General features: G+C 49.6%; 1 protein-coding gene across 1 annotated transcript; it reads right to left on the minus strand.

The window, feature by feature from the left end:
- Window positions 1-2627: 2627 nt before the first annotated feature.
- On the minus strand, window positions 2628-23222 carry EXOC3L4 (exocyst complex component 3 like 4). Its single transcript, XM_074149839.1, has 11 exons — window positions 22874-23222; window positions 18617-19268; window positions 15640-15757; window positions 14488-14613; window positions 13193-13293; window positions 11059-11154; window positions 9052-9166; window positions 6904-7026; window positions 6065-6217; window positions 4977-5098; window positions 2628-2790 (listed from the first exon to the last, which is right to left on the minus strand). Exons 1-11 carry the CDS (start codon window positions 23214-23216, stop codon window positions 2628-2630), a joined length of 2112 nt encoding a protein of 703 aa, XP_074005940.1. The 5' UTR covers window positions 23217-23222.
- Between the last annotated feature and the right edge of the window lie 1873 nt (window positions 23223-25095).

Here is a 25095-nt window from a genome sequence, read left to right on the forward strand (position 1 = left end):
CTTGGCACTTTCCTATAAAAGCAACATATTTCACAATAAAAGCCCTGAGAGGCCTCTCTTCTCTTTTATTGGAATGTAAAGTATGGTCCTAATCAACGCTGGGTGTTTCGCAGAAGACAGCTGGACAGCAGCAGGGAGCATAGCCCTTCTCTCCGGGCTCGGATGCCTCCAGGAGCTGCTCTTGCAGCCCAGACTGAGCATCCCCCTTCCCAGGGGGGGACAGGACCTCACTCCCCGCCCACCCTGGAGCTCCCTCTCCAGCATGGCTGTTGGGGCAGGACAAGGACAGAACTGTAGTCTCTTCCTAATGGGGTCACCGTTAAACTGGATTGCTTAAGAGCGAGCATCAGGGGAGCAGCAGCTCCCGGAGGAAGCAGGCTGTGCTCCTGCCGCTGGCTCACAGGATGCCAGGCTGCAGGATCTGACAGTCCCAGGAGAGGCTGTGACAAAAAGCAGGTCATTGTGCCCAGCTTTCCTCCATGACTTCAGGATAGCAACTTGCTTTTATTAGAAAACGGAAGCCGAGTGCCTTATCTAACCCCAGGGCCAGGCGGCTGGAGCCCGAGGAAAGGCAGCTGCTTTGTGGAGAGACCGCTAGTGAAATAATAAGACTGAAAACCCAGTATACGTTTAATGCAGTTGGGAAAAATTCTGGGCCGCAGACGCCTTGCGTGAGGTGCTTGGATGAGAGACGCACACAGGGCAGAGGGAAATTTCTGAGGCACAAAAGCTCCCGCTGAGGCTTTAGGGCCTCAAATCCCACACCCCTCTGAAAATCCAGTCTTAGATGTCTCAAGCTGAGGATGAAAAAGTTGAAAACCCCTTTTTATCCTCCTCCCTCCCCCCCTTAGTCAATGCATTTGACATTAAATGTAAATCTCTCAGCGCTGAAGCCCTTCCCCTCTGCTGGGATGGGGGATGTAGCTCACACATCCATGGGGGTGTAATCCAGGGCTCCCTGCTTGCACCGTGTCCTCAGGACAGGGAAGGGGAGCTCCACAGTGTTCCTGAGCTCTTCACACCTAACAGGAGATGCAGACGGCAGTTTACTTCTCCTTCTCCATAGCAAATACAGAGCGTCACCAAGCCAAGGATTTGCAGGAATTGTCACGAGCTGTATAGAAGAACGACGCAGGGCAGAAAATTCCTCCCAGGATTTCCTGCCTCAAGCTCTCAATTTATACCCAGTATTTCAAAGCCATCTTTAGAAAAACACTTCATCTTGACTGTGGAGGTAGCAAGTCTACCTTAGAAAAATTTTCATATGATGATTGTGAATTAAAGGTGGACTCTATAATTCTTATCCATCACAACAGCTCCCTTGACCTGTCACCAGCGCCTGCTGCTCACCCGGGTTGAAATTTATACTGGTGCAAACTGGAGCAAAGGAAGCAAAAGAGTCTCACTACTGATGCTCTAGGCTATGCAGCAGAAAAATTAGTGTTCCAAGGCTATGCCATGTCCACATTTATCAGATTAATTGATAGATCATAAACATGTCTCTGTACAGTCTTGGATTAATTCCAGCGGAGGGCAACCTAAAGGATAAATTGGATTAAATAAAATCAGATTTGTATGGCCGTAGGCTGCTGGATGTCTCTTTTAGACTCCCATGCAAATGCTGGATGTAATGCTTTGGATCCCTCATGGAGTTAAACCGTTGGTATTCCATGCCCATCAATGGGGGGATGCTGGTTTACACTGGATGAGGATCCGATCCGTAGCACTATGCCTGTCCGGTTCACATTAGGTTTCACACTGCAGTCAGATTGTACCAGGTTTGGTAAAATACATTTGAACAAACAAGAAAATGGACTAGGGGCACGGTGGCCCTTTTCCTCCGGGCAAGGAGGACTCGGAGCCTCCCTCCACGTGGCACGTCTGATCCAGACATGTCTGCCCACACAGAGAGGCTGTGATGGCATGAACAGGTCTTTGCTCCCTCAGGAGTTTTGCAAGGCAGCCCACGCGTGAGGAAAATCTGGCCACGGGGTCCGTCGTGGAATGCAGAGTGGTCCATGCGCTGCGTGTCCCAGCTGTGGGCTTTGGTTACCCTCCAAGGTTTTCCTCCTCAGGCAGGTAGTGGTTTGTGGCATCGAGTCACAACGTCACCAACCTTGTGTCATACCAGCTCAGCCAGCTCGTTCATGGGGAAGGGAAATATAACTTGGGCACTACCACATCCCTGCCCGAGCTCTGCCCCTCGGTTGCTCAGGGACACTAATTATGAAGGAGGCTTTTGCTCTGCTGCTGTATAATTATGCAATGCACACTTCAAGCCTTAATATAGCTCTGAGTGAACTCCTTTTGGTTTTCTCCTGTTGTCTGAAAAGAGACTCATTCTTGGACCAAACAACAGAGCAATAAAATCTGAATTGAATACAGGGTGGATGCAGTGCCTGGGCTGGGGCTGCTGCCCAGGAGCTCTTGCAGGAGGTCAGTGTCTTGGCGCGTCTGCTGCCTTGGGTTTCTGAACTCGGGGTAGCAAGTTCAGAAAACTACTCCTTTTCCCACAGCAGTCAAAAAGTTGCGTTTGCAGAGGAGCAAGGTGGGGTAGCAGATTTTGGATCACGCCGTAGAGGCAGCGCAGGAGGAGGGAGGATGCTGACTGATGTTTTGGTTCTGTTTTAGAAGCAGCTGGTGATCACCGGGGCATCAATTTCGGCGAAGAGCGTGCTGCCCTCCCCACCATCAGGGCTCTCCAGCACATGGTAGCCTTGCTGAAAAATCGCTGCTCTCCTGGCGCGCCCCAGCCCCCGGAGCATGAGGACCGCCAGGAGGTGCTCCTTCCTGCAGAAAGCAAACAAGACCTCGCTCAGTCCTGGTGAGCAAAACCAGCCCAGAGGTAAACAACCAACCACCGTGCCGGAGAGGGAGTGAGGCCATGGCAAAGCACTGGGGAACACAGAATCATAGAATCGTCTAGGTGGGAAGGGACCTTTAAGATCATCTAGTCTAACTATCAATCAACATCCCCTTACTGGGCTGGAAGAGCAACCAGGATGGGGGTCTGCAGCCTGAGGAGGTACCGAGGCAGTGAGCATCAGCTCCTACCACCCTGCGCTGGTGGGACACCCTTCTGCTGCTGGTCCTTCAGGGAATTTCCTCCTCTCTCTCCACACACACGTGACGTCTTTTTCAAGTTTTCCTGAGAGGCTGCAGACCTTTTATTTAATGATTATTTTGAGTTGAGTAATGGAAGTGCTAATATTTAGGAAGCTGACAGGCACTAATTAGATTAGAGCTAGGAAAGCCAACTTGGAAAGATACCCTGTTGCAGTCATCTTGGTATATAGAAATTCAGCAACGTCTCTGAGAGCTCAGGGGAAGAATTAACAGAGACCTGAACAGGAAGCAATGCAGGTCCAGCAGGTTCCGCCTTGTTTTCCAAACTTAATTGTTAAAATAATATTACTCAATAATGGAAAGCCAGGAAATAGATCAACCAAGAGGACAAGCCTAAAAACCTGGCTGGGGTCTAAGGCTAATGACGAAAAAGTACCACAAATCACAGCCTTGTAAATGGCTTTTCTGCCTGGAAAATTTTTTTCAAATAGCTAAGCCTGACTAGGCATCGTTTACCTCCCCCATTCTTTCCAGAACAGGCACTGCCTCCTTCATCAGCTGAGTCTGGCCACTGGGATTAAGGCTTTTTTTTTTTTTTTTTTTTTTTTTTTTGTAGGATAGGTGTGTTCACCTAGGAAATTACTCAGGAACAATTATTCTTTTTCAAATCCATGTCTTGAATTTCCCCACACAGATAAGCCTGAAGCATATCTGACCCACTCAAGTTAAATATACTCATGAAAAATTTTGAGCCTCGTATTTGGGGAGAGGAAAATATATTTAATGTCACTTTTTTTCTAAATATTTGAGAGTCCACATCAGTGTCCTGAGGAATTTGTTAAATTTATAGTTGATTTTGATTGTATAAGTGTTCTTCAGCAGAAACTGTGTAACCCAGTGCAAAAACCTTTGGTATTTTTCTGAAATGACTCTGATGAAACAGAATTATTTTGCAAGCTGTACCACTGATATTCCTTCACAATGGTTGGTAGAAGAGCCGTAGATGAGGAGGTAATTTCTGATACATAGCTGCTTAGCCATGCACAGAGCTAGTCACTTTGTTTACTTTTCCAGTAGACTTAAATTTTGCAGATGCTGCTTTGGAACAGCAAATGGAAAGTACAAAAGAAAGAATTTGTGATTTATTCCAAAATTTAGTGGTTGTGTTGAGGCCCTTTCAGAAACTGCAGCTGAACTGTGTCAAGGTCTGCTGCACTTTGAGGTCTGAGCCTGAGAGCAGGAGACAAAGTATTTGCTCCAAAGTTGGAGCCTGCAGGTTGGCAAACTGGTCTAATACCAGTGACGCACTGAAAGGCAACCTGGAGCTTTGAAGCGAAACAAGGTTCATTTGGAGCAATAAAATGGTATCCAGTGATAGGACACATGGGAATCCTTGAAAGCTGCGTCAGGGGAGCTTTAGATTTGACATTAGGAAGCATTTCTTTACTGAGAGGGTGGTCCAACACTGGAAGAGGCTTCCTAGAGAGCTAGTTGATGCTCTGAGATTGTCAATGTGTAAGAGGCATTGGGACAATGCCCTTAATAACATTCTTTAACTTTTGGCCAGCCCTGATGTGGTTGGACCAGGTGATTGTTGTAGGCCTTTTCCAACTAAAATTTCTATTCTAATTCTATTCTAATTCTATTCTATTCTGTTCTATTCTAGAATTAAAAGGCTTTTGAGGTAACTTGTGTGCATTATAAGATACAGCAGATGGGGAGAAAAAGAGAAAGGATACAGCCATAAAGAAAGAAAACCAAGGTGGAATGCCCCCAGTTGCTGGCACCTTGACCTCTAACGTGTGGCTACCAGCAGAGAAGAGAAGCTGAAGAGCTTGGCCAAGGCAAGGAGCGAGCTGGCACTGTTTGGGATGGAGCCCGGCAGTTCTGGCATCTGCCATTTCACATACCTGATATCTGGATAATCCTGACACAGCTCCCTGACGTACTCCTTGATCTTGTCTTTTTTATTCTCCCCAATGATGTTGGCGATGTGGTGTATGGCAGAAAGGAGCCAGTCGGAGTCAGAGCCCTGTGAACGAGGAGACGTACGAGGACGTGAGGGGGAAGCGCGGCACCTGCAAAATGCTTTTTACCTGCCGGGCAGAGCGCGGCAGCGGGTGGCTTTCCCTGGTGTAGGGCAGTCCTGCTGCAGGCAGGACAGGCTGCCCTGGGGCGGGCAGGGTGCTGCCGGGGGGTGGCAATGGCAATGCACCCCCGGGAGCAATGCCGGGCCTTGACTCCGTGCTCCCCGACACTCACGAGCACCCCAGGGAGGCAGACTCTGAGCAGGGCATTGTGGCCGTGGTCCAGCACAGCAGAGGATGCCAGAGCCTTCTCCCGCCTCTCCTCACCCCCCCACCCCACCAATAGATTCGTGTGCCTCACTGCTGAGAGGGATCTGCCTCGGCCAAGTAACCACCCAGGTGGGGCTCAGTGCTCCACACACCCGACTTTCTGCAAAACCCAATAAGTTCAACTTTGGCTTCCCTGAAAATCCCAAACTGATGCTACTGAGCCACAATGCGCACAAACAGCTGCAATTTTCTCCCCATCACCCTCCTGTACACAGACTGTGTGCCCGGATGGACCTCCTTGCTGGACTCATCTCCATGAACTGTACCCAGGGCAGGGATCCTTCCAAGACAAGGTGCATCCCATGGCCCAAGGGAACAGGCCCAGGACCAAGTTGCCACAGGATGAGCTTGATCCTGCAACATGTACTACTTGATCCCACAGCTACACAAAAGGCCCGTGGGCAATTGCAGAGCTGCCAGCTGAACATGCAGAAGCTGCTACTGCAGAGCAGCCACCAGGCTGGAAGTCCATGCCGTTAACCTGCAGTGACCACCTCGCTTGCTCTCTTTTAAGCACTTTTACATTTCTTGAGGCTTGCTCTCCTTGAAAGCCTGCAGCCTCAGTCCTCAGGAAGCCAAGAAAGGACATTGCACCTCCAGGAATGGGACAACCTGGGGATGCCAGGAGGGAACTCACATACCTGATCAATGAGCATATTATTAAGGATTCTGGCTTCCTGGTTCATCTTTTCACTCACTTGCTGCCGTGTCTCTTCATTCATTTTCCGTCTGGGTTTGATGACCTGCACGATGTATTCCCTCACCACGTACTTATGAATGTCACGAAGAAGCTCCTGGTCAAAAAAAACCCAAACCTCATTTTTTTTCTGTGGTTCTCAGGCAAGGCTATGGCAGTGAGAGTGGGCAGAGGAAGCCCTCGGGTCTTTAGCAGCAGCCGAGGGCATGGAGGAGATGCACAAAGGCAGCGCACCGGCCAGGACACACTGCCCAGGCCAGCTGAAGGCAGCCAGCAGCTCCCACAGCAACGGCAGTGCCCAAGGGAATGCATGGAAATACTCCTCACCCTGAAATAGCCCATGGTTTTGTGTTGGCAGTTCAGCTCCTCGGTAGCCAGGGGGAATATTTAACATTGTTTTAAAAGTAGGTTTTGATGGTGCTTTCATATTTTAAGTTACAGTGCTGTTGTCACCTACCCATTTATTTCACAACTGCACAGATGTGAAAGGAGTATATGGGCCTGCGACTTGTGGAATTGTAATGTTCACGAAAGCTTTTGGTTCCTCTTTAAAGGAATCATTTCCCGTATTTAAACTACAGAAAGGAAAGATGTTGCTTATTCTCACGTGGAAGTATGGTAATAGCTGAACTACCCCATGGTAGCATCATGTCATCATCATCAGACCCCATGGTCATAAACATCCCCCACTGCTGGAGATGAGTCTGCAGGTCAGACCACAGCCTGAAAATGACAGTGGGACTCCCCCAGCATCACTGCCCAGGTGAGGGACCATCTGCCTACCTGCCCCGTGGGCTCCCTCATGTGCTGCAGGTGCTTGGAGAACTGCGAGATAGCCAATGCCAGCGAGTCCGGCCTCTCCGTAGCCAAAATCCAGTCCTTGGTCAGGATTTTCTTAAGGAGTGGCTGAAAAAATACCACCTCACTGGTGACACCGGTAATATTCAGACTAGGTGATGCGCTAGCTGAAGGCACCCAGCTGTATGCCTGCTTGGTGGGCTTGAACCAAAAAGCACAGAGCACTGACGGTGCACCCACTCTGCATGAAGACGCACCAGGAGCAGGGAGCACGCTGGGATTCTCTCAGCACCCTAGGGAATTCAGACCCACATCTCCCCTCTCTGGGTAGGTGCCCCAGTGCAGACAGAAGAAACAGCACTCCCCGAGCAGGAGATGCTTTGGCATTAAAGGCTTGCTTGGGACACCTCATTCCTTTGCTCCGTGCCGCCTTCTAATCCACCAGCTATATTTCTTTATCCCTACTGTATCCCTATTCATAACCCTACTGTATGGATGAAGAAACAGATGTGAAAGTTAATCAGAGGAAACTCAGGCACGGCTAGAACAGGCTGTGGTGTGCAACTATGTATGCTAGTGTTACCTGGGTTTGCACCAGCTATGGACATGATAAGTGACTTGGTAGCGAATCTGTTGGAAATTAGCCCAGTAATCCATCTCAAGCTCCTCTTGCTCACAGCACTTGCAGGGGACTGTCTGTCCTGCCTGCAGACCCATGTGTCTGTGTCTCACTGGGATTTTCCTTCTGCTCACTGCTCTGATGTGGTGGTGGGGGAATAGCAGCTGGGAGCATCCCCAGCTCGATGCCTCATGGTCAGTGATGATATGGGAGTGATGGCACTGTTTCCCATCTGCCCTGGGTACAAGGTGCTCTGACCAAGTGTCCCCAGTGGGTGATTTCCTTGCCACGTTCCCAGAGCTAATGTCCCTCCACACAGACACACAGCAATATCCACTAAAGGCTTCTAGTGGCACCTGGAAGAGGCTCCCCTAAGGGCAAAATTCAAAATATCCCTTCTCTGGCACATTCCCTTTGTACTTTTCTCCTCTTAGCTCTCAGGATCTCTGTCTTTCGACTCCTGGTAATCTTCCCAATTATTTCCCCAGCTTGTGCCCTCCTGCTGTGCTCCCGGCCTGCTGGAGGGCTGTTTGGAAATGCTTTGTCCCAGCCACTTGCAGTTCTCATGGCATTTTGGCTCTCTTGGTCAATGCCTTGGCATGACTCCTTCCTCGCCTGCCCCTTAGGCTCTGAGACAAGCTCTGCAGTCACTGGAAAGTCCCCTTGGCCAGACAGGCTTGGCTTAGATTGGAACAGTTGCGTGACTGTCTTGGCCACTCAAAGTTGTGCTCGGTGATTTAGAAAGTGAATTAGGATGAGTGAAAAGAGGTCAGACCAAAGGCTTAATTTTCCCCATCTGGTGTTATACCAGCTGGAGCTAGTGGACCCCCAGCCAGCTGGGGGCAGAAAGCCCCATCTGTAGCACGTGGGAAGCACAAACTGCATTGCAGGACATTGCCTTTTAGGCCTCTTAACACAAGTTGAGATGATACCAAAGCTTTATCGGCTGATACCAGAGCTTTAGCATCCTCATGATGAAAGAATCAGTCTTTCTTCACCATGGAAACAGCCTGGAAAAGTCACCTCTACCAGAATGAATTCTGTCCTGTCTGAAGAGGTTGATAATGGACTGTGATGGCAGATCTATGAATAAGTAAGAGTAAATCAAAGTCTTGAAAAATCCAAATGTTTTGATAGAAGGAAAAAGGTCCCATTGGTGCCGACTTCCCCGGTGCTTCACTATGGGTGAGGTTTCCCCCCACTGCTTTGCCTGAGATGCTGGAAGCCACTAAATACCCTTTTCTTTTGGTTGCCGTTGTACTAAAGTAAACAGCTTCACAAATGTATCGTTACTCACAGCAGAAAAGCTCCCAGGATGCTGAAAGTGTCGCTTTGAGTCAAGGAGGATTTCTACAAATGTTAGGCATGATGGATTTCGGAGGGACCCTAATGTCATGCACTGCAAACCAAGGTCTAGCTGGTGAGACAAGGGAAGGGCAACGGCCCTCTGCTGCTGCCGTGGTCCTGCACATACCCCTTAGATTTAGGAAATAATGTGGCCAAGATCCTCTTACCTGTGCTTTTGTTCTTAATTTATTTAAAAAAATATTTGTGAAGTTCCTCGTCAGAGCTGCCAAAATCTTCTGCAGTTCCTCAGTGTTGACTTTAAACACCGTTTCTAACCCTGACCTAGAGAGAGAGGGAGAGACACAACCAGTGGGTTAATGTTAAAATGTAAACTATTACCCTGCCCTAAGCACTTTATCCAGATTGGTATCTTGGACATTATTTTAAAATAAATTTGTGTATCTAGTACTTCCTCTTGGAAACACTTAATGGGTGAAAGTAACGACTCTTTTTGCACAATCCATACACAGAAAATTAATCACAACTGAGTAACTGTGCTTAAAAAAACACCTATTTCCTCATCAGGTGGGATGGTTCAACCGTGCGGAGCGGTTGCATGGGCTGGTTACTCTTTCACTTGAGCAACACTTCTGCTAAATGATCTCCAGGTACCCGAGAGAGCACCGAGACAAGTAAATAATAAAGCCAGAGAAGGGAAAGCTGCTGACCCTGCGTCCCCCAGAGCCCTGCTGACTCACTCCGGGCAGTATTTACCAGCAGCAGTTGGGACGGTGAACTATGGAGGTGGAAACCTGTGGAGTTTCCTAGGGACAGTGCATACTTCTGCAAGGTTTCCCACCAAGAAGGAAGAGAACACAACTTCGGAGAGGTTAATGAAATCCCCGGCAGTATGTGTGGGCTTTGGAGGTATTGCGATATCCTGGCTTTCTTCTCACTTTCCATCCCTGCCCCACTGGAACACGCTCCAGGGGGAGCTGAGGCAGCACCACTAAAACGCCAGTGGTCCCCAAGCATCTCTGGACATGCCATGTCCACTGCTGTGACCACAGGGCACAGCGGGTTCCTGCTGCTCCTTGGTAACTAGTTTGTATCTGAGGATGCCCAGGCAGGACTACAAAACATGTAAGAGCAACCCTCTCACCCCAGGCTGGGGCTCAGGTCCATAACTCCTGCTGAACACCTAAAGTCTGCGTCCAGCACCCACAAAATCACCACCTACCTCTGCACAGCAACTCATTGCCCCAGGCTGAAAAATATTTAACTTGACATGGGAATAAACCCAGAGTAGCCAATCCACCACCTAAATGATTGCCAGCTCCCTGCCTGGGGCTGGCTTCTCCCTTCACCACCTCTCCAGTCCCCAGCAGGGAACGGGAGAGCAATTTTTCGCAGGAGGAGGGAGAGGAAGCCGGCTCCTCGGCGAGGTTAGCATTGCTGGAGAGACCATGCCATCTAGAGACATCCCGATGGTAGTGCTCACTGCGGCTGGAGCCGTTGGCTCCTGTGAGACACTGCAACATGCGATCCTCTGCATCCCCTGAATAATATTTGGCATGTAACATCCCCGCCACAGGCAGTGCTGGGCAGCAATGGAGCAGCAGCCGGGGCTGGAGATAACAACCCAAGCTTCTTGGAAGCCGAACCCCTGCTGCGTGTCAGGTTGACCTCTGAAGCACCACATCTGCATGGCAGGGATGCCCAGAGCTGGTGGGCATACCTGTTTATCAGAGGCCTTTTCAACACGTGGCTTTAAATAACTAATTCTTAACGCATGCAAAGCCCTAGAAGTTCCTCCTCCTGCCAGCAGCCATGGCAGGGGTTTATTTGCAGGGGTGCTTTCACAGAGTTTCCTCCAGCCCAGTGCCAAAAGCAGCTGTCAGACCGTGCTGCTGGGTTTATTCTGCCAAGCTCCAGAACAAAAAATGAAAAAGAACCCTCCTCTGAGGCTGAAATAAATGGGCGGAAAATGAGTTTAAAGCTTTCACGCAAGCACCGGATCTGTCTGCGAACCAGATCCATCCCCACCTCTGTCTCTTCATCTTTTTGCCCCAGTGAAATGACTTTTGCATGCACCTCTTGAGGAACATCTCCCCCGTGAGGTGAGGAAGGGCTGGAAGCTGAGCACCCCACGAGGCACCCCCAGGAGACCTTTCTGGACGTTGCCACCCTCCCGTACCCCAGCAACGCGGCAGCTCGGCTTGGGGGGGACTTACACCAGGTCGTGGAAGCTGTTGATGTAGGCAGCAAAATAGGGTGCAAAGATGGGACTGTCCTGGGCAGTGCTCCACGCCATGAACTCCTCCCCGAACCTGCAGGAGAAGACACGTAGGTAATGCTAACGGCTGGGGGACCGAGGATGGCTCATCTTCTGTGTACACAGCGATGTCAGGAGACACCGGTGGCTGGCCCAACCTGTCCCCTCTGTGTGCGGACATGTTTTTTTCCAGCTGTCATAACACGCGAGTGCATTGGAGGGGAATAGATGGCAGATAATTATGGGTTTAGGGTGCGCTCGCCTTGAGCGGGTACGCAGCACTTCTGGAGAGATGCCAGGGATCTCGGCACGCCAAATCTCTGACTTTTCCTCACGCTGAGGGATTAATTGTGGCCGTGGTCAGGCTCATCATTCTGGTCCTTCATTTCTCTGGCTTTGGGGGCAATATAATACGTGCCCTCTCAAGAGCACAAGGAAAGGATTTACCTCAGGGCTGATTTTACAACAGAAGGTGAATAGGAACAGGGCATCACACCTACGTTTCCCCTCCGCAATCTCAGCGGGGTACGTTCAGTATCTGGTTTCCATGTAGCACTGCTCAGAATCACAGAATCACAGAACGATACGGGGTTGGAAGGGACCTCTGGAGATCACCTAGTCCAACCCCCACTGCTTTTATGGCTTTGACAGCTGTTTTACAGCCAGGTCCGCACAGCTGGCAGGAGGCTGCATGCTCAGGCGGGCTTTGCCTGGTGGTCCCAATCTTTGTCAGGGTAAAGGAACCTGCTCGGGCTCGCCTCAGCGACTTGCATCTCAGTTTTGTTTAAGGAAAAGCTTAAGTTTCAGTGACCCTTTCATCTGGGAGCCCTTGCTGCCCCAGCTTGCATTTTACACCGATTTTGTTTAAAAAAAAAAAAAGGAAAAAAAAAAAAAGAAAAAAATTAAAAAGAGAACAAAGAAAAAAAAAGAAAAAGGGAAAAAAGGGGGGAAAAAAGGAAAAAAAAGGAGGAAGAAGACAAAAAAAGAAAGAATGGAACATCAGTACTGTGTTTCTCCTCAAAAACACAGGCAGACTTCAAAGCCAAATAGCTGTTTTGAACTACCCTGCTCACCTAGGGTATGGGAGACAAGTGTAGATGGCTGGGCCATTGGAGACGAGGGTTTAGAAGAGGAAAAACTTGCCTTTAATGCACTTTGGACACCTGCCATACCCCAGGTTCACGATCTGAAAAAGCAGTGTTTGGGCTCCCCACCCTCACTCCTGCAAAACGCCTGTTAGCAAACTCCCCACTCAGCACCTGCCGGAGGTGGGAAACTTCAAAGGTTAATGTGAAATTATTTTTAGTCTCACTCGGAGTTGATTCATGCTGAACGGCCTTTCTCCTCCACAGATCGCTGCTCCGGCAAGTGGCCCTGAACCCCCCGAAACATGGCCCCGCTGCAGGGGGTCGGACAGCGTGTCGCTGTGCTGGGACCCTCTGCGAGCCAAAAAAACCTTCCCTGGAGCATCCCCAAAGCATGTCACAGGGGAGAAGACCTGAGACCATAAATCAGGGCCTACCAAGCAGAAAATCATTATTTCGGCAAAGTTGCTGGGTCCTGTGCCCTTTGGACACTGGGTAAGTTTTAAAAAGACTCAGAAGGTGGCCTAGCTATGCTTTTTGTACCAGAGAGGGTCTCATCAGCCATTTCTATGCCCACGGGATGCTGGAGAAAACCCTCTCAGCAGGACTCACCCTGGGACACCTGGGGTGTGTTTTGGGCAAGCAGGCTCTGGGTCTGGGGGTCCATAACTGCTGCTTGCTTGCGGTTGCAGCTGCAAACGACCAGCATCCAAGGGCACAAAGGTCCTGGATGGATGGGAGCGCAGTGGTCCCACTCCTTTTCAGCCAGCCTGGACCCCTGACCTCAGATTTTGGGACTCGCGAGAGTCCCATCTGGGTCTGTTTATGACTCCCTCCAAGTTGTTTTGCTGCTTGCTCGTTATTTGGCTCATTGTGATCTCCAGTTCTCCCAGGAGCAGGCCCATGCCGGCTCGGTGCCAGTCTGGCCCAATGCATGGACCTTTTCCCTGCTTTTTTACCAATGTGGGACTCATTTGGAAGGAACGTGCTACCCAGAGCGGCGACAACCTTGGTAAGAATTCATGCAGCTCTGCCAGGCACAGCTCAAGCGTTTGTGTTTCCAGGCTTCTGCTGATGGCTCCAGATATCTTCATGTGCTCCACGAGGATCTAGCAAATGGCATGAAAAAACACCAGTGAATATGACAAGCACAGGAGAAACAAGGGTCTCATGCAGCTTTGGTTGATAAAAATGACTTGCCTAGCAAAGGGGGAAATAGCCAACTTGTTGCCAGGAGGTTTGTATTAAAAATAATAATCCAGAATGGGACAAGAAGCACAAACTGATTTGTGGCATAACCTAATGGCGCGTATCCTTCTGTCTGAGCGTGAGCTAGATGCAGTGTTGACTGGAGCCCTGAGCCTCCATCCTCCTCTTTTGGGGGGATTTGTGGATCAATTCCCAGCCCAATGCCCAAGGGGAGCTGAGCCATCCCCGTGTCCCCCTGCGGAGGGTGGCTCTAAGCACCGTCCCTGGGGGCACACGCAATCCCCCTCCTCAGGAGCGACACCAGGGCTGCATGGAGGCTCAGGCATCACCCTGAAATCTTTCTTGCCCCGATTCCCATTCCCACAGTCCCAGTGGCCTCTCCAGAGTGAGGCAGGCTGCTGTCCTGCTTTGGCACTTCCCGAGACATCCTACCCATCTGCTAATCCAATTCAGACCTGCCTTCCCAGTGATCACACAACGTGTAATATTCCTCTACGGAAAATGAGTCACGGCAGCCGGCAAAACTCTTTGATTTTCTTTCTTTCTTTCTCTCTCCCTCTCTATTTTTTGGGTTTTTTTGGTATTATTTAATTGAAATGACTCAACCCTTTGAGTGAGGAGAATGAATCCAAACCCCTCCTGGCTTTATTACCCTGTAGTCCCTAAAGCTAGTAGGAGCTTTTGTTTTTTATACTGTTTAAATTGGAGTGGCTGTCACTGCCTACGGCCTTTCTGTGGCTGCCGCAGCCCCGGGACAAAGTTGCTCTTTCAGCCAAAGGGTTTTTCTAACAAACCTTTTCTTTCCGCCTTTTTTTCCTTTCTCTTTCTTCTTTCTAATCAAAGAGATTTAAGGACTTTAAAATCAGTTGCCTATTATGTTGCTGACACAATTGACAGCAGGTTTAATTTGCAGCTAGAAGGCAAGCGGGAGAGCTAAAAGTTGTAATAAACTGCATTTTCTGCTCTAATGTATTCTGCCAGTGCGTGACTAACATAAACTATCGCAGGAGGTGGTACCTCCACCCCAGAAGGTAATGATCCAGTTTCCCTGGAGCCACAGAGCCCCTCACACTTTGTCCCCACTAATTAAATACCGTTTGAATATCAAAGGAGAGCGAGGAGTGGTAGAGGTTTTCCTTCACTTCTGGATGAACTTCCTTCTCCCACTTCTCCGTGACCTCCAGTCTCAGGATGTTTCCAAAATAGCTTTTGATTTTCCCCTAAATGTTAAATGTAGGAAGGAAACATGCAGGTCAGGATAATGAAGGAAGCATGAGTAAAGCGGCTTGGGGTGTTTTGCTCCGTCGGCACGTGTGTAAGGCTCATGCGTGGCAAAGGTCCTGCTCCAGACCCCATCAGTCTACACAGGAACCTGGGAAAAATCAGGAGCTGTGCTGTGTGGGGGCAAGGTACTCCCAAATCAAAGGGGAATCATTCTGCTGGCACGCAAATATTGTGTCAGCTGTTTGACTGCTTGATTGCAAAGTCCTCCAGCTCGTGTAATGCTCAAGGTCACACTGGTCCTTTCCAGAGGTACAGCCACTTGTGTAAGTGGCAGCACTGTTCAGTCCTGGCTGATAAATCAATCTTGCTGCCGGTGAAACAAAATGATCCTTCACCAGCATGATGGAGCAATACCGATTTTATTCAGCTGGGTACCTTGAGCTCACCTTCAGCACTGCCCCGCTTCAGAAATGGTTTGCAAGAAAATCTCTGCACCCACCAAAGAGCCAGGAAAGCATGTAGTCTTACACAGGGTCCCAACAAAGGACAGCAGAAAGACAACTACAGAAGGGACTTCCTAGGAGTAGCTGAAACACGGGGAGGTCCTCTGTTGGGGACAAGCCCAAGGCTGTTTGGCTACAACAAGCCTCAGATGCGCTGCAGGAGCTCACACACCATGAAAGTAGCAGCTAAAATGTCTTTACTCCTAACTTTGCAATGCTTTCAGTGTGATGAGCCCCAGCTACAACCTTTTGGTATGCCTTAGCCATACTGTATGGGTCTGGTACAGTCCTTTTGGCTTTGCGATCATCCAGGTTCAAGCTCATGGCCTTCTTCGGTCCTAGAATTGGTGTTCAGGACTTTTTGCTTTTGATTAAAGGCCATTCTGCGTGGTGTTGGCAGGACTCAGCACCTGGTGGGGCTGGGAACCATGATACAGCCATCCAAGACCTCTGCCAGGGGAGGCTGGGACTCCCATACCCTCCTTGGGGGGCACGTGGGGGCAAGGTCAAAACTCTCACCTTTGCAGAAGTGATGTAGTTGCTCTTCAGTTTATCCCAATCAGCTGGTGTTAACAGCAGGGACAGGTTTTCTGTCTTAACTTCTGGTTTGAGATCAGGGTGACCCAGAAAGAGTTCACTGGAAAGATTCAAATGAACAAATTAGGTTGCCTTAGAGTATAAGTAAATTGATGGAATATTCATGTGGCATGAGCTACATAATTATTAAGCCGTGAGAAATATACTTAAAGCTTAAATTGTGATGCTTGTTTTCAAGCTTTAACAAGAAAATCTTTCCTCACTATTCAAAATCCTAATTATTCAAAATCAAAGTGATCTAAGGTTCCAGCCCACCTTAGAAATCATGAGACTTCTGAGTTGTTTGGACATGAAAAGTGCTATGAGAATTTACTTTTTTAAATAAACAAGCTGAAGCTGATTCATTTGACTGCAAGCCTGCGAAATGCCTTTCAGGGTAATTCCTGTAGCAGCCTGCTGCTGTGGAGTTAGCTGATCTCACCGGCTCCTCTCTGGTGTCACGTCACAGCCCGTGTCAGCCCCTTCTTTTCCCCTGTGCGTTATCCCTAGCACAGGGAGGTGGCAGAGCAGCCTCTGGAAGCCATTCCCGCGCTTGGGACAGGGGCCATCGCTGCCTCCCCCCTCCCGCTTCCTCCGCAGATGGAAGCGGTGGATGGACTTGCAGCTAGAGTCTGACTACAAAGTGCTCTCAGCTGACACACGACTTCACCACTCGCTTTCCCCTGGATTGCAGTGTAATAAGGCCAGCTGATTAGCGGGGAGGCAGGGAAAGGGAGAGAGCACTCGTGTTTCTCCCTCCGGGGCAAGAAACCCCTTATGAGCCCGCACAATTGAATGTGCTACCCCTGCAATCTGCCACGGACCGTGGAGGCATTGCACCTTTGAAGTGATGAAGGTGGAGAGGAAAAAGAAGAAAATATTCAGGCACTTGAATAAGTTGCAAGCAGTCACCTGGTTAGCAAGGAAGAGAGCTGCGATGTCCTGCACGCAGCCTGTTAACCACAGAAAAGCACTCCCATCGCCAAACCAGCACTGAGGACAAGGTTAGGTTTGGGTCCAAGTGAGGATTGCACTGTACAAGGTCAGGCTGGTGCAGAATGACTGCTCAGCAGAAAAAAACGCTCAGCACGCTGATAGTGCCCTGGAGTCCATGTCCCCATGGTCATGGTTCAGATTTCCAGGAGAGGTACATCTGCACATGTGGAGCATTGCACAGCCCAGCTGCTGCTTGAGTCTGCTGCCCGTTTAAAAGGACACCACAGATTTAAATACAAACTCTCCACTATGACTTAAACGACTGGCTCAAGGGGATGAAGTTCTTTCAGCATGGGAAAATCCAATGGAAACAGCCCAACTCAGCAAGGTGACTGCAGGCAGCGCCCCAAACAGCTGCAAGCTCTCAATAAGCTCTTCCACAGCAAGTTACAGAAATATGATGGGGGCACTTTTCTTTGGTGCAGAACCTGCCTGCTGAAGCTCGTTTCTTCCCCCCTCTCCTGCAATGCTGGGGTGCAGTACAATGCCCAGGGGCTGGGGACATCCAGGAATTTCCCTCTAGATGAGATCAACAGGGACACACTGGGGAGAGGGGCAATGGGTGGGAGAGTCATTCCCATAGCGGTCCTGCCATAACTCTGCTCAGCCAGTGCCATGATGCTGAGGGAGTTACACACATGTCAGCACAGTCACCACCCTAAATGAGTTTTGAGGAAAAAGTGGGCAAGTTCACAGGATAAATCTGTTTAGGGCTGTTCAAAACAACGACCATCTGCAGTCCAAATGTCCCTGGGCCAAAAGCTACCCAACGTAGGAGTACTCTGAGCAAGTGTCACTGCTGCATGCTTTGCTCCACCACTACCCCCTCCCTGTCCATTTTTGCCCACTGTTTGACTCACTGTTGATACTCCTGTCTTCACTCACTTTTTGGTTTGTTTGAGGGGTACCAATTGGTTTGCGTTCATCCCATCCTTTGTTATCTGGTTCAGGCCATTCCTGGAGACCAGCTACTGGGAGAGACACAATTTTGCTTTGACGTGGCTGTTCTCATGTACTTAGTAGCAGACTCACCTCCTGTAGATGTTGCCTCTCTCCTCCTTCCCACCGCACTGTGTGTTTCTGCTGGGTTTAGTCTAGGAGCTCTTTGGTGGTGGAATGATGGACTGTGGTCTAGCCCAGAGAACAACTGAGGACACACAATGCCTCGACCTTCTACTGGTGCCTATCTTAGATGTCTCCTTTGGCTGTAAAAGGAGGCAATGTCTGGCCACACAGCTTTTACTGTTGTGAAGAATTCCTGCCTTTATTCCTACACATACAGGGTGCCCTGAGGATGGTGTTTAATAAGTCTATGCAGCTCCTAAAACATTTTAGTCACCCCTGAATTACAGGGAGCTTTAACAGGTCCTAAAAAGCATGGACCTCCTGTTCAAGCAGTGGACATATCTGAGCCAGAGCCTTTGTTTTCATGTGGCTAATTCCACACGGTGATGTCTTGGCACCTCCTTGAGAGGACTCTGACCCCTGAACGTGGCGGGTAATGTGGCCTGTTTCCAAATGCATCACAGTTTTAATTAAACAGGAAGAAGGCAGGGCTCCCCCATAGGTCCCTCCCTGTGCCTGGAAAAGTCATTGAGCAGCTGCTGGACCTGGCAAAATATTTGCAGAAAGTGAGCAGGTTTATCAGTGCTGCAAGGAGGAGCTTCCTGGCATGTGAGAACAGTGAGTGGGAGAAGGAGGGGAAAACGAGGTAATTTAGATCTGTGAAAAGCAGCAAGTGTTTTATCTACAAACCTTTGTCCCCACCTATTAATAGATTAGCTATCTGGTTCTACTGTAGAAGTGACTGCGTCTCTCCTGCTTGCTCAGAGAAAAATAGCTCATTTCTGTGCTTTGAAAGCACCCTGCGGTCCTGCTGCTCCCCGGAGGAGGCTGAAGCAGTGTGGCAAGCGTGGCATCTTACCTGCGGTAGGTATTGGCCACCCAGTCGAGCAAGCTGTAGAGCTCGTTGAATTCCAGTGGTCTATGGGAGAGATCTTGCAAGTGTGAGGCAATGGCATTATGAAAAGCCTCCATGTATATGTCACATACCCGGTACTCCTCTGGGTAGCACTTTTTTACTGATAACTTAATTTTCAGTAAGTCTTCACTCAGGTGTTTCTGGAGGAAGCCTAAGTGGAGATCAAGCCAAGAACTCTCTGCTTCCTTTGATGCCATGGGTACTCTCTGGACTCTCTTTCTAGCGCTCTTGTTGACAGCTTCCCTCCACTCCTCCCTCCACTTTCTGGGTGTGCCGAGCAAGTCCACCCCAGGACAAGCAGCGTTGCCTGTGTTAGGATGAGCTGCTTCTTCACGGGCAATTAAAGTCACCAGGGAGGTCAGCATGGTATCCTCTACAGTGGGATGCTCCAGTGTTTCCATCACGATGGACTGGATCGCATTTGTGATGGAGTTATAAAGCAGATCCACGTCCTTGGATTTCCTCACAAACTCCTGGGGGTTATCTTTGTATTTCTCAGCATCCCGTTCAGCAATAGTCTCATCTTCCAAGTACTTGATGCTTGCAAATGCTTCCAAAAGTTGCCTCTTCTGAATAAGTTCATTGATTTCCATTACTGCAGAAAGAAGGGGGGAAGGGGTTGGGACAAAGCAGGCGTTAGGTGATTGACAGGTTGGTAACAGGACAAGATGTCCCACAGGGAGGCTCGCAGGGCTGCTTTGAGTAGCCAGATCCCAGCAGTGCCCCTGAGACTTCCGCGCCCCCCCCCCCCCATCACTCCAGCTCCTGTTTGACACAGGAGAGGAAAATTGAGCCACATCTCCAGACTGTTGGTTTCAGAGGTAGGAAATATCTGAAAAACTGATTATAGCCCTGCAGGAAAACCTCAGGCAATGGCTGACGAGGCTGCACGGAGGGGCACTGGTGTCTCAGGCTTCGTAAAAACCACCGCTGGCTCTGCCCTCCTGTTAGTGTGGAGCTGAAGTGTGACTGGCAGCAGGAAGAGTTTGTGACAGACCGTCCCAGCAGGATTTCCTTTGGCAGGGATGCCCTTGTTTCCCAGCATACTCAGCACAGCTCTGCTGCTGCTGCATTGGCCACAGCATCTCTGGCTGAAAGGGCATTCCAGCGCGGTGCCCGAGAAGGCAGGGAGGGTGCCCAAGGGGTCCAGCTGGAGGGGTGGGAGGGAGCACAGTGGGACAGACCCCCTCAGGCCCTCTGAGCTCCTGGGCTAGACATCTCACTAGAGGGTCATGTCTGCCCCCAGCCTACCCACCAGCATGTCCTCCAGAGATACCAATGCCCCAGGGAAGCCATTTGGGGGATGCTTCTGATACATTTTCAGGAACATTCCCTGTTCAGATGTAACGCTGAGCAAATCCTGGTCTTCCCTCCTGTCCTGATTTTGTGCATTAGCAAGTTTTCCTAAGACACTTTCCTAACTAATGTCACAGCTAAACTGGCTGCTGCATTTCTGAAGACTTAGTAAAACACTAACACAAACTGCAGAGGTTGTCATTGGTGATTTTTTATTACGAGGACTCCTTGAGATGCAGCGACTGAGGTAGCAAGCCAGACACTGGCTCATCCGTGGCTGGTCATCCTTACCAGCCTGTGCCTACCACAGCAAATGGCCTCTGAAAGATGCCTCTTACTTGTTCCAGACATTTAGGAGATGTTCTATGGATGCTCAACCAAACCTCTCAACCAAAAAGAGGGAATTCTGGAGGACCAGAAGCCACAGTGCACTAACCCTTTTGCTGGGGACAGAGGACAGTCTCTGGGATGGTGGTCCTGGGGTCCCAGCAGAAGGAAATGGAGAAACACTGAAGTATGCCAGGTATGTGAAGTTCACCCACCTGGAATGGTTCAGGGTCGGGTGACCTGGCTGCTCACTGCCTGTATATAAAGCTACAGTCAGATGCCAAGCACTGCCTCTCACCTGTGACATTTGTTTCCCAAGCAGTGAGCACTGCTGTCCCTGGATGGTTTGGGGACATGTGTGTATTAGAGGGGGATCCAAACCTGTGTGTGCTTTCTCCTGGTGCTCAGGTCTCATGTAGGTTTTCCCCACCTTCTCTGCTTTTGCCACTCACTACCAGTACTGGCTGGTGTTGGCTGAGACTGGGGGAAAGTCACCAAATACTGTTACCCCCAAAGTCGCTGAGATCTACTGAGTTTCCCATTTCTTTTTCAAAGCCTTGCTGGTGCAAGAACCCCTGCCTATTTTCCAGTAACATAAGAAGCATTTGCCATGTGTTGAGGAGATCCAAGAGCACTGTTGGCTTTTGAGAGGTCCTAGGAAGCTCTCGCCATCTCCGGCATCATAACAGATGCTCTAAACAGGAGATCCCACCGTGATACTGGGCATGAGACAATATTAAAGAGGAGAAGGGAAAAGGTACTATTTAGGCATGTGTGGCCACTGCTTCTCAGACATACACATATAAAATGATACAGAAAAACTGGAAAGCACTCAAAGAAGATATGAAGGACTGGTTCATAGCTCATCATTTACGCCCTTGGGCTTGTCTGCACACAGATTCTATACCATATGCACCAAATAATCTGTGCAGCATAAGAGCATCTGTATGAAGACAGAAATATACCAAATAACCCAACTATTAATGCAGCATACAATGCATGTAGCTTTGATTCCCTACATGGAGCTACAGTTTCTTCTGCACTCAGAGGGGAGGGAGATTGTGCCAATTAACTTAGTCTCTTCTAGAAAATTAATATAAAACCTGTGTTTGCACAAGTGCTTGCAGTGAGAGACTAAAGGAATACATTCTGTTCTGTTTATCAAAGTGAGAAAACACCATTTAATCACCATCTAGGATAATTATTCAGGGAGGTGATATTGGGTGCTAAATGGATCTTTAATTTAGCAATACAAGATCAGCCAGCTGGTAGTTGAAGGAAGACAATTGAAAGGCAATTAACCATTATGCAGCTTAATGGTGCACATGGTGGAGTCTCCATCGCTTGCCATATTTATCTCAGGATGGGATGTGTTTCTGACAGAGCTGCTCTAGTCTAGGCCAATCACGAGTTATTGGGCACAGGATGGGCCTTATTAATGCAATTCCTCAGCTTGTTTATTGCAGGAGATGAAAAGGGCTTATGGTAACGTTTCCTGTTGCTCCTCATCTGTGACCCTTTGAGAACAGACTAGCAAAGTTTATGAGACAGGCTCAGATCCAGTTTACCAACCTCGCAATGTATCAGTGCAAAGCAGTAAATAACCTCATGGCACAGCAGAGCACGTTATAGCAGGGAGACAATGTCAGCCCTTCTACCTGATCCTCATGACACCCGATGAAATTTTGGCCGAGGAAAGGTCAAGCCGCGTTGACCCACTTCAATCTATCTCCTGGTGGATGCATCATAGTACCTCTGCCTTGAGAAGGTGGAGGAGAACAGTGCTCAAACCAAGATCAGTCATTGCAGTCTGCCCAAACTTGGGAAAGGTGAGAGCTATGCTGAAGGTAGTTATTACAATTTGACTAAGACCTATCTATGTAATGCTGACAAAATGCATGAGAATAACCAACCTGGGGAAAACAAACCAAACAAATACTTGCATCACTGCTGTTGTGAGAAGAATAGATGGAAAGTCAGCATAAGACATTAAAATCATCTGCAGAGGCCCCTTTGCAAGGCAGTCTCTAAGATTAGGAACCAAGGTGGAGGTGCCGAAGCAGATCACATCCAAACCATCTTTCTTCCCCTTCAAGGCCTTGCAGCAACCTACAGAATACAATCCAGGGACCATCAGCCTGAGAGCTAAAAAGCAGAAATTGTCCAAAAGTGCAATGCAGGCAATAGTGTAGGAATAGCCCACATTGCACTTCTGGGTACTGTCAGACCAGCAGTTCCCAAACTGTGATCAGCAGATTGGCGACTGGTATGTTGCACAACAAGTCTGCTGATATGTGAGCCAACAGGTTGATGTAGTGATCGTAGGCAGGTTGTGGATATGGTTAAACTAAGATAGTAGAGGCCACTGAACAGCCTGTTCAGTGATGGGCGACCTGCCCAGGCTGGGCCAGGTAACACCCCAACGAGTTTGGGCAAGGGGTGACAGTTGTCTCTGCCCCGTAATGGGATGCCTGGTTCTTTAGCATCTCTGCTGGGCCTAAGGCTTGCAAAGTGTAAATTGGTTGAAGGTTACATATATCCTACCAAGCAAATTACACTGGTGGTTTTGCTTCTTACCTGAAAGAGGTTTTGCTTGAATGGGCTCTGTTTCTAGCTTCTCAGCAATCTCCTCCACGCCATTACAGATCGTGGTTTTGTTCTCCTCGTAGCTCTTGGAGAATCGTAGAGAAAGTCGTTTTCCTTTCCAAGTACCAGTACCTTCCTTTCCTTTCTCTTTGTTCAGACTTCGTTGTGATTTCCGGATGCTTAACATTGTTTTAATACCTCTTTCAAAGAACCCACTGTCTCTGCTATGTAAAGTTGGGCTGCTCAGTTCAGAAGCAACCTCCATCTTGTTCTCCCCGGCACTGTTTGTCGGAGAGGCTGGTTCTTTGGTCACACTCCTTGGGGCTAACTCCATATTTCTATTAATCTTGCCTTTCAACAAGGGGTTTTCCGAACAGGTTGATGGTAATCACTGAAATGTGTAAAATAGCAGAATTAGATTAGACGTTCGTAACAAGGTATTGCTGTGTCTCCAAAGTCAGTCCTGGACTGAAAACCTGGCCCATCCCTTTCCTGTGCCTAATACAAGGCCAGAGCAAGTTGTTCGAGCCTGTAGCAACTGGAACAATCTCTCTACCCACAGACAAAAGGTGCTGGCCTGCTTTCAGCTTTGGAAAGCTCTGCTTAACTCCATAAATCAGGCAAGTGGCACCTATTTCTCCAGCGCCAAGGAAACGCTGTGTGTTACCATTTTGGACGGTAACAAGGTAAGTTTTTACTTTCTATTCTTCTGGGTGGATTTCCAGCCACGTAGGATTGATAACCCTTCCTGAGCCTCGCTGAGGCGTTGCCACTTTCTGATGTGGATACGGCAACTTTGGGTCACGCTGCTGCTCCTGCCTTGCTCGAGCCCTGGCTTGCCACTGCTGGAAGGTGGCCCAGGGGTGAGCGGTCCCCAGCGGGTGGCTGAGCTCTGCTCTAGCCCCTTCCATCAAACCCACAGCAGTCTCCGCACTCCGAATCGTCATGGTTACGGCGCGGCAGGCTGCGGGATGCAGTAAAGGTTCTCATCACTCATCCTGCCTCAGCACCCTGCATCCTGCCATGCTGAGAATGGGTATCTCGAGGGCCAAGCAAGCGCCTGCGTGAGCTGCAGGGGATGCTGCAGGAGATTTCAGATTTCAGCAGAAGTGCTCCTGTCAGCGCTCCTGGGCTGTAGTCACTCGCTCAGCTCCTGCCCTGCTGCAGGCAGATTGGCTCCCCTCCGCCCACCCTGAGGCTGGCTTGGGTGCTTGGGAAGGGGGGAGAGAGGTTCTGCCTTCCCTCCCTTGCAAAGGGCTCTCACCGGGTCACTAGCTAACAGGGCCCACTCACAGGGACGTTGTACATTGCAGAGCTCTGAGGATGGGAAAAGCCACATTTCCCCACAGCAGGCTCAAGGCAGCTCAGCGATCAGTTTAAATCACTAGAAACAGCTATCGCTTGAGGTCACCCAGGAACTGCCTGTCTCAGGTCTGTCCAGCTCACAGGAGACAGAGATTGAGATATGACTGCAGTGAACAGACATGTTGGGGCTCTGAAAATAGATCTCATCCTGCCTCGACCCGAGTTCGGCCAGAGTTTCGCTCCCTAGTGCATAGTTATTTCACAGGCTATAAACCGCAGGGACTGTGTCTTCCCATGGGTCTGCTGAGCTGCTGGCCCAGTGGGGCTCAGCCCCTGCGTCACACTTTCTCAGGGGAATATTTAATCATTCGTTGCTTTGCTCAGGAGCAACCCACAGGGTGGGAGGAAGAGTAGGGTACCACATTTTCCAGGGATTTCAGTAGGAAGGGGGCTGATCCCTAGCTCAAACCCCTCACCGGGGCTCTGTGGCCAGAGCAGAGCAGCAGCAACGATCAAAGGGATGAGACGTGTGGTGGAGGGAGCCAGGTCAGGAGGGCCACAAGATGTGAGCCCACGGGCAAGGAAAGAGAAGGGATACACACCCCGGTACTGACCGAACCGATCCTCTCTGCAGGGAGCTGGGATAATGCAGGCGTGATCCGTGGAAACTGAGAGCAGCTCCGTGCTGCAGGAAATCCCAGGCAGATGCAGTGATGGGTGGGCAGCTCTGCAGGGCAGGGGTCCGGGTGAGCTCGCCCACCTCAGCTGGCTGGAGCACCATCCTGCATGCCCACGCTGGCCGAGGGGCTCCCTCCGGCCATGGCACTGCTCTCCATCTTCCTTTGCCCTCTGGAAAAGGGCTGCTGAAACTGGAAAAAAAGGCCTGTGCCCACCTGCCCAAGACCTTC

The sequence above is a fragment of the Numenius arquata genome, chromosome 6, assembly GCF_964106895.1.
Source record: "Numenius arquata chromosome 6, bNumArq3.hap1.1, whole genome shotgun sequence".
Taxonomy (NCBI): Eukaryota; Metazoa; Chordata; class Aves; order Charadriiformes; family Scolopacidae; genus Numenius; species Numenius arquata.

Excerpts from the sequence above, each read along its gene's own strand:
- EXOC3L4 (XM_074149839.1), bottom strand. The coding sequence starts at position 23,216 with ATGGAGTTAGCCCCAAGGAGTGTGACCAAAGAACCAGCCTCTCCGACA. Across the intron at positions 13,294-14,487 it reads TCTCCTTTGATATTCAAACG|ATCCTCGTGGAGCACATGAA; the intron begins GTATTTAATTAG and ends GCCATTTGCTAG. Across the intron at positions 2,791-4,976 it reads CAGGATTATCCAGATATCAG|GAAGGAGCACCTCCTGGCGG; the intron begins GTATGTGAAATG and ends TGCTTTCTGCAG.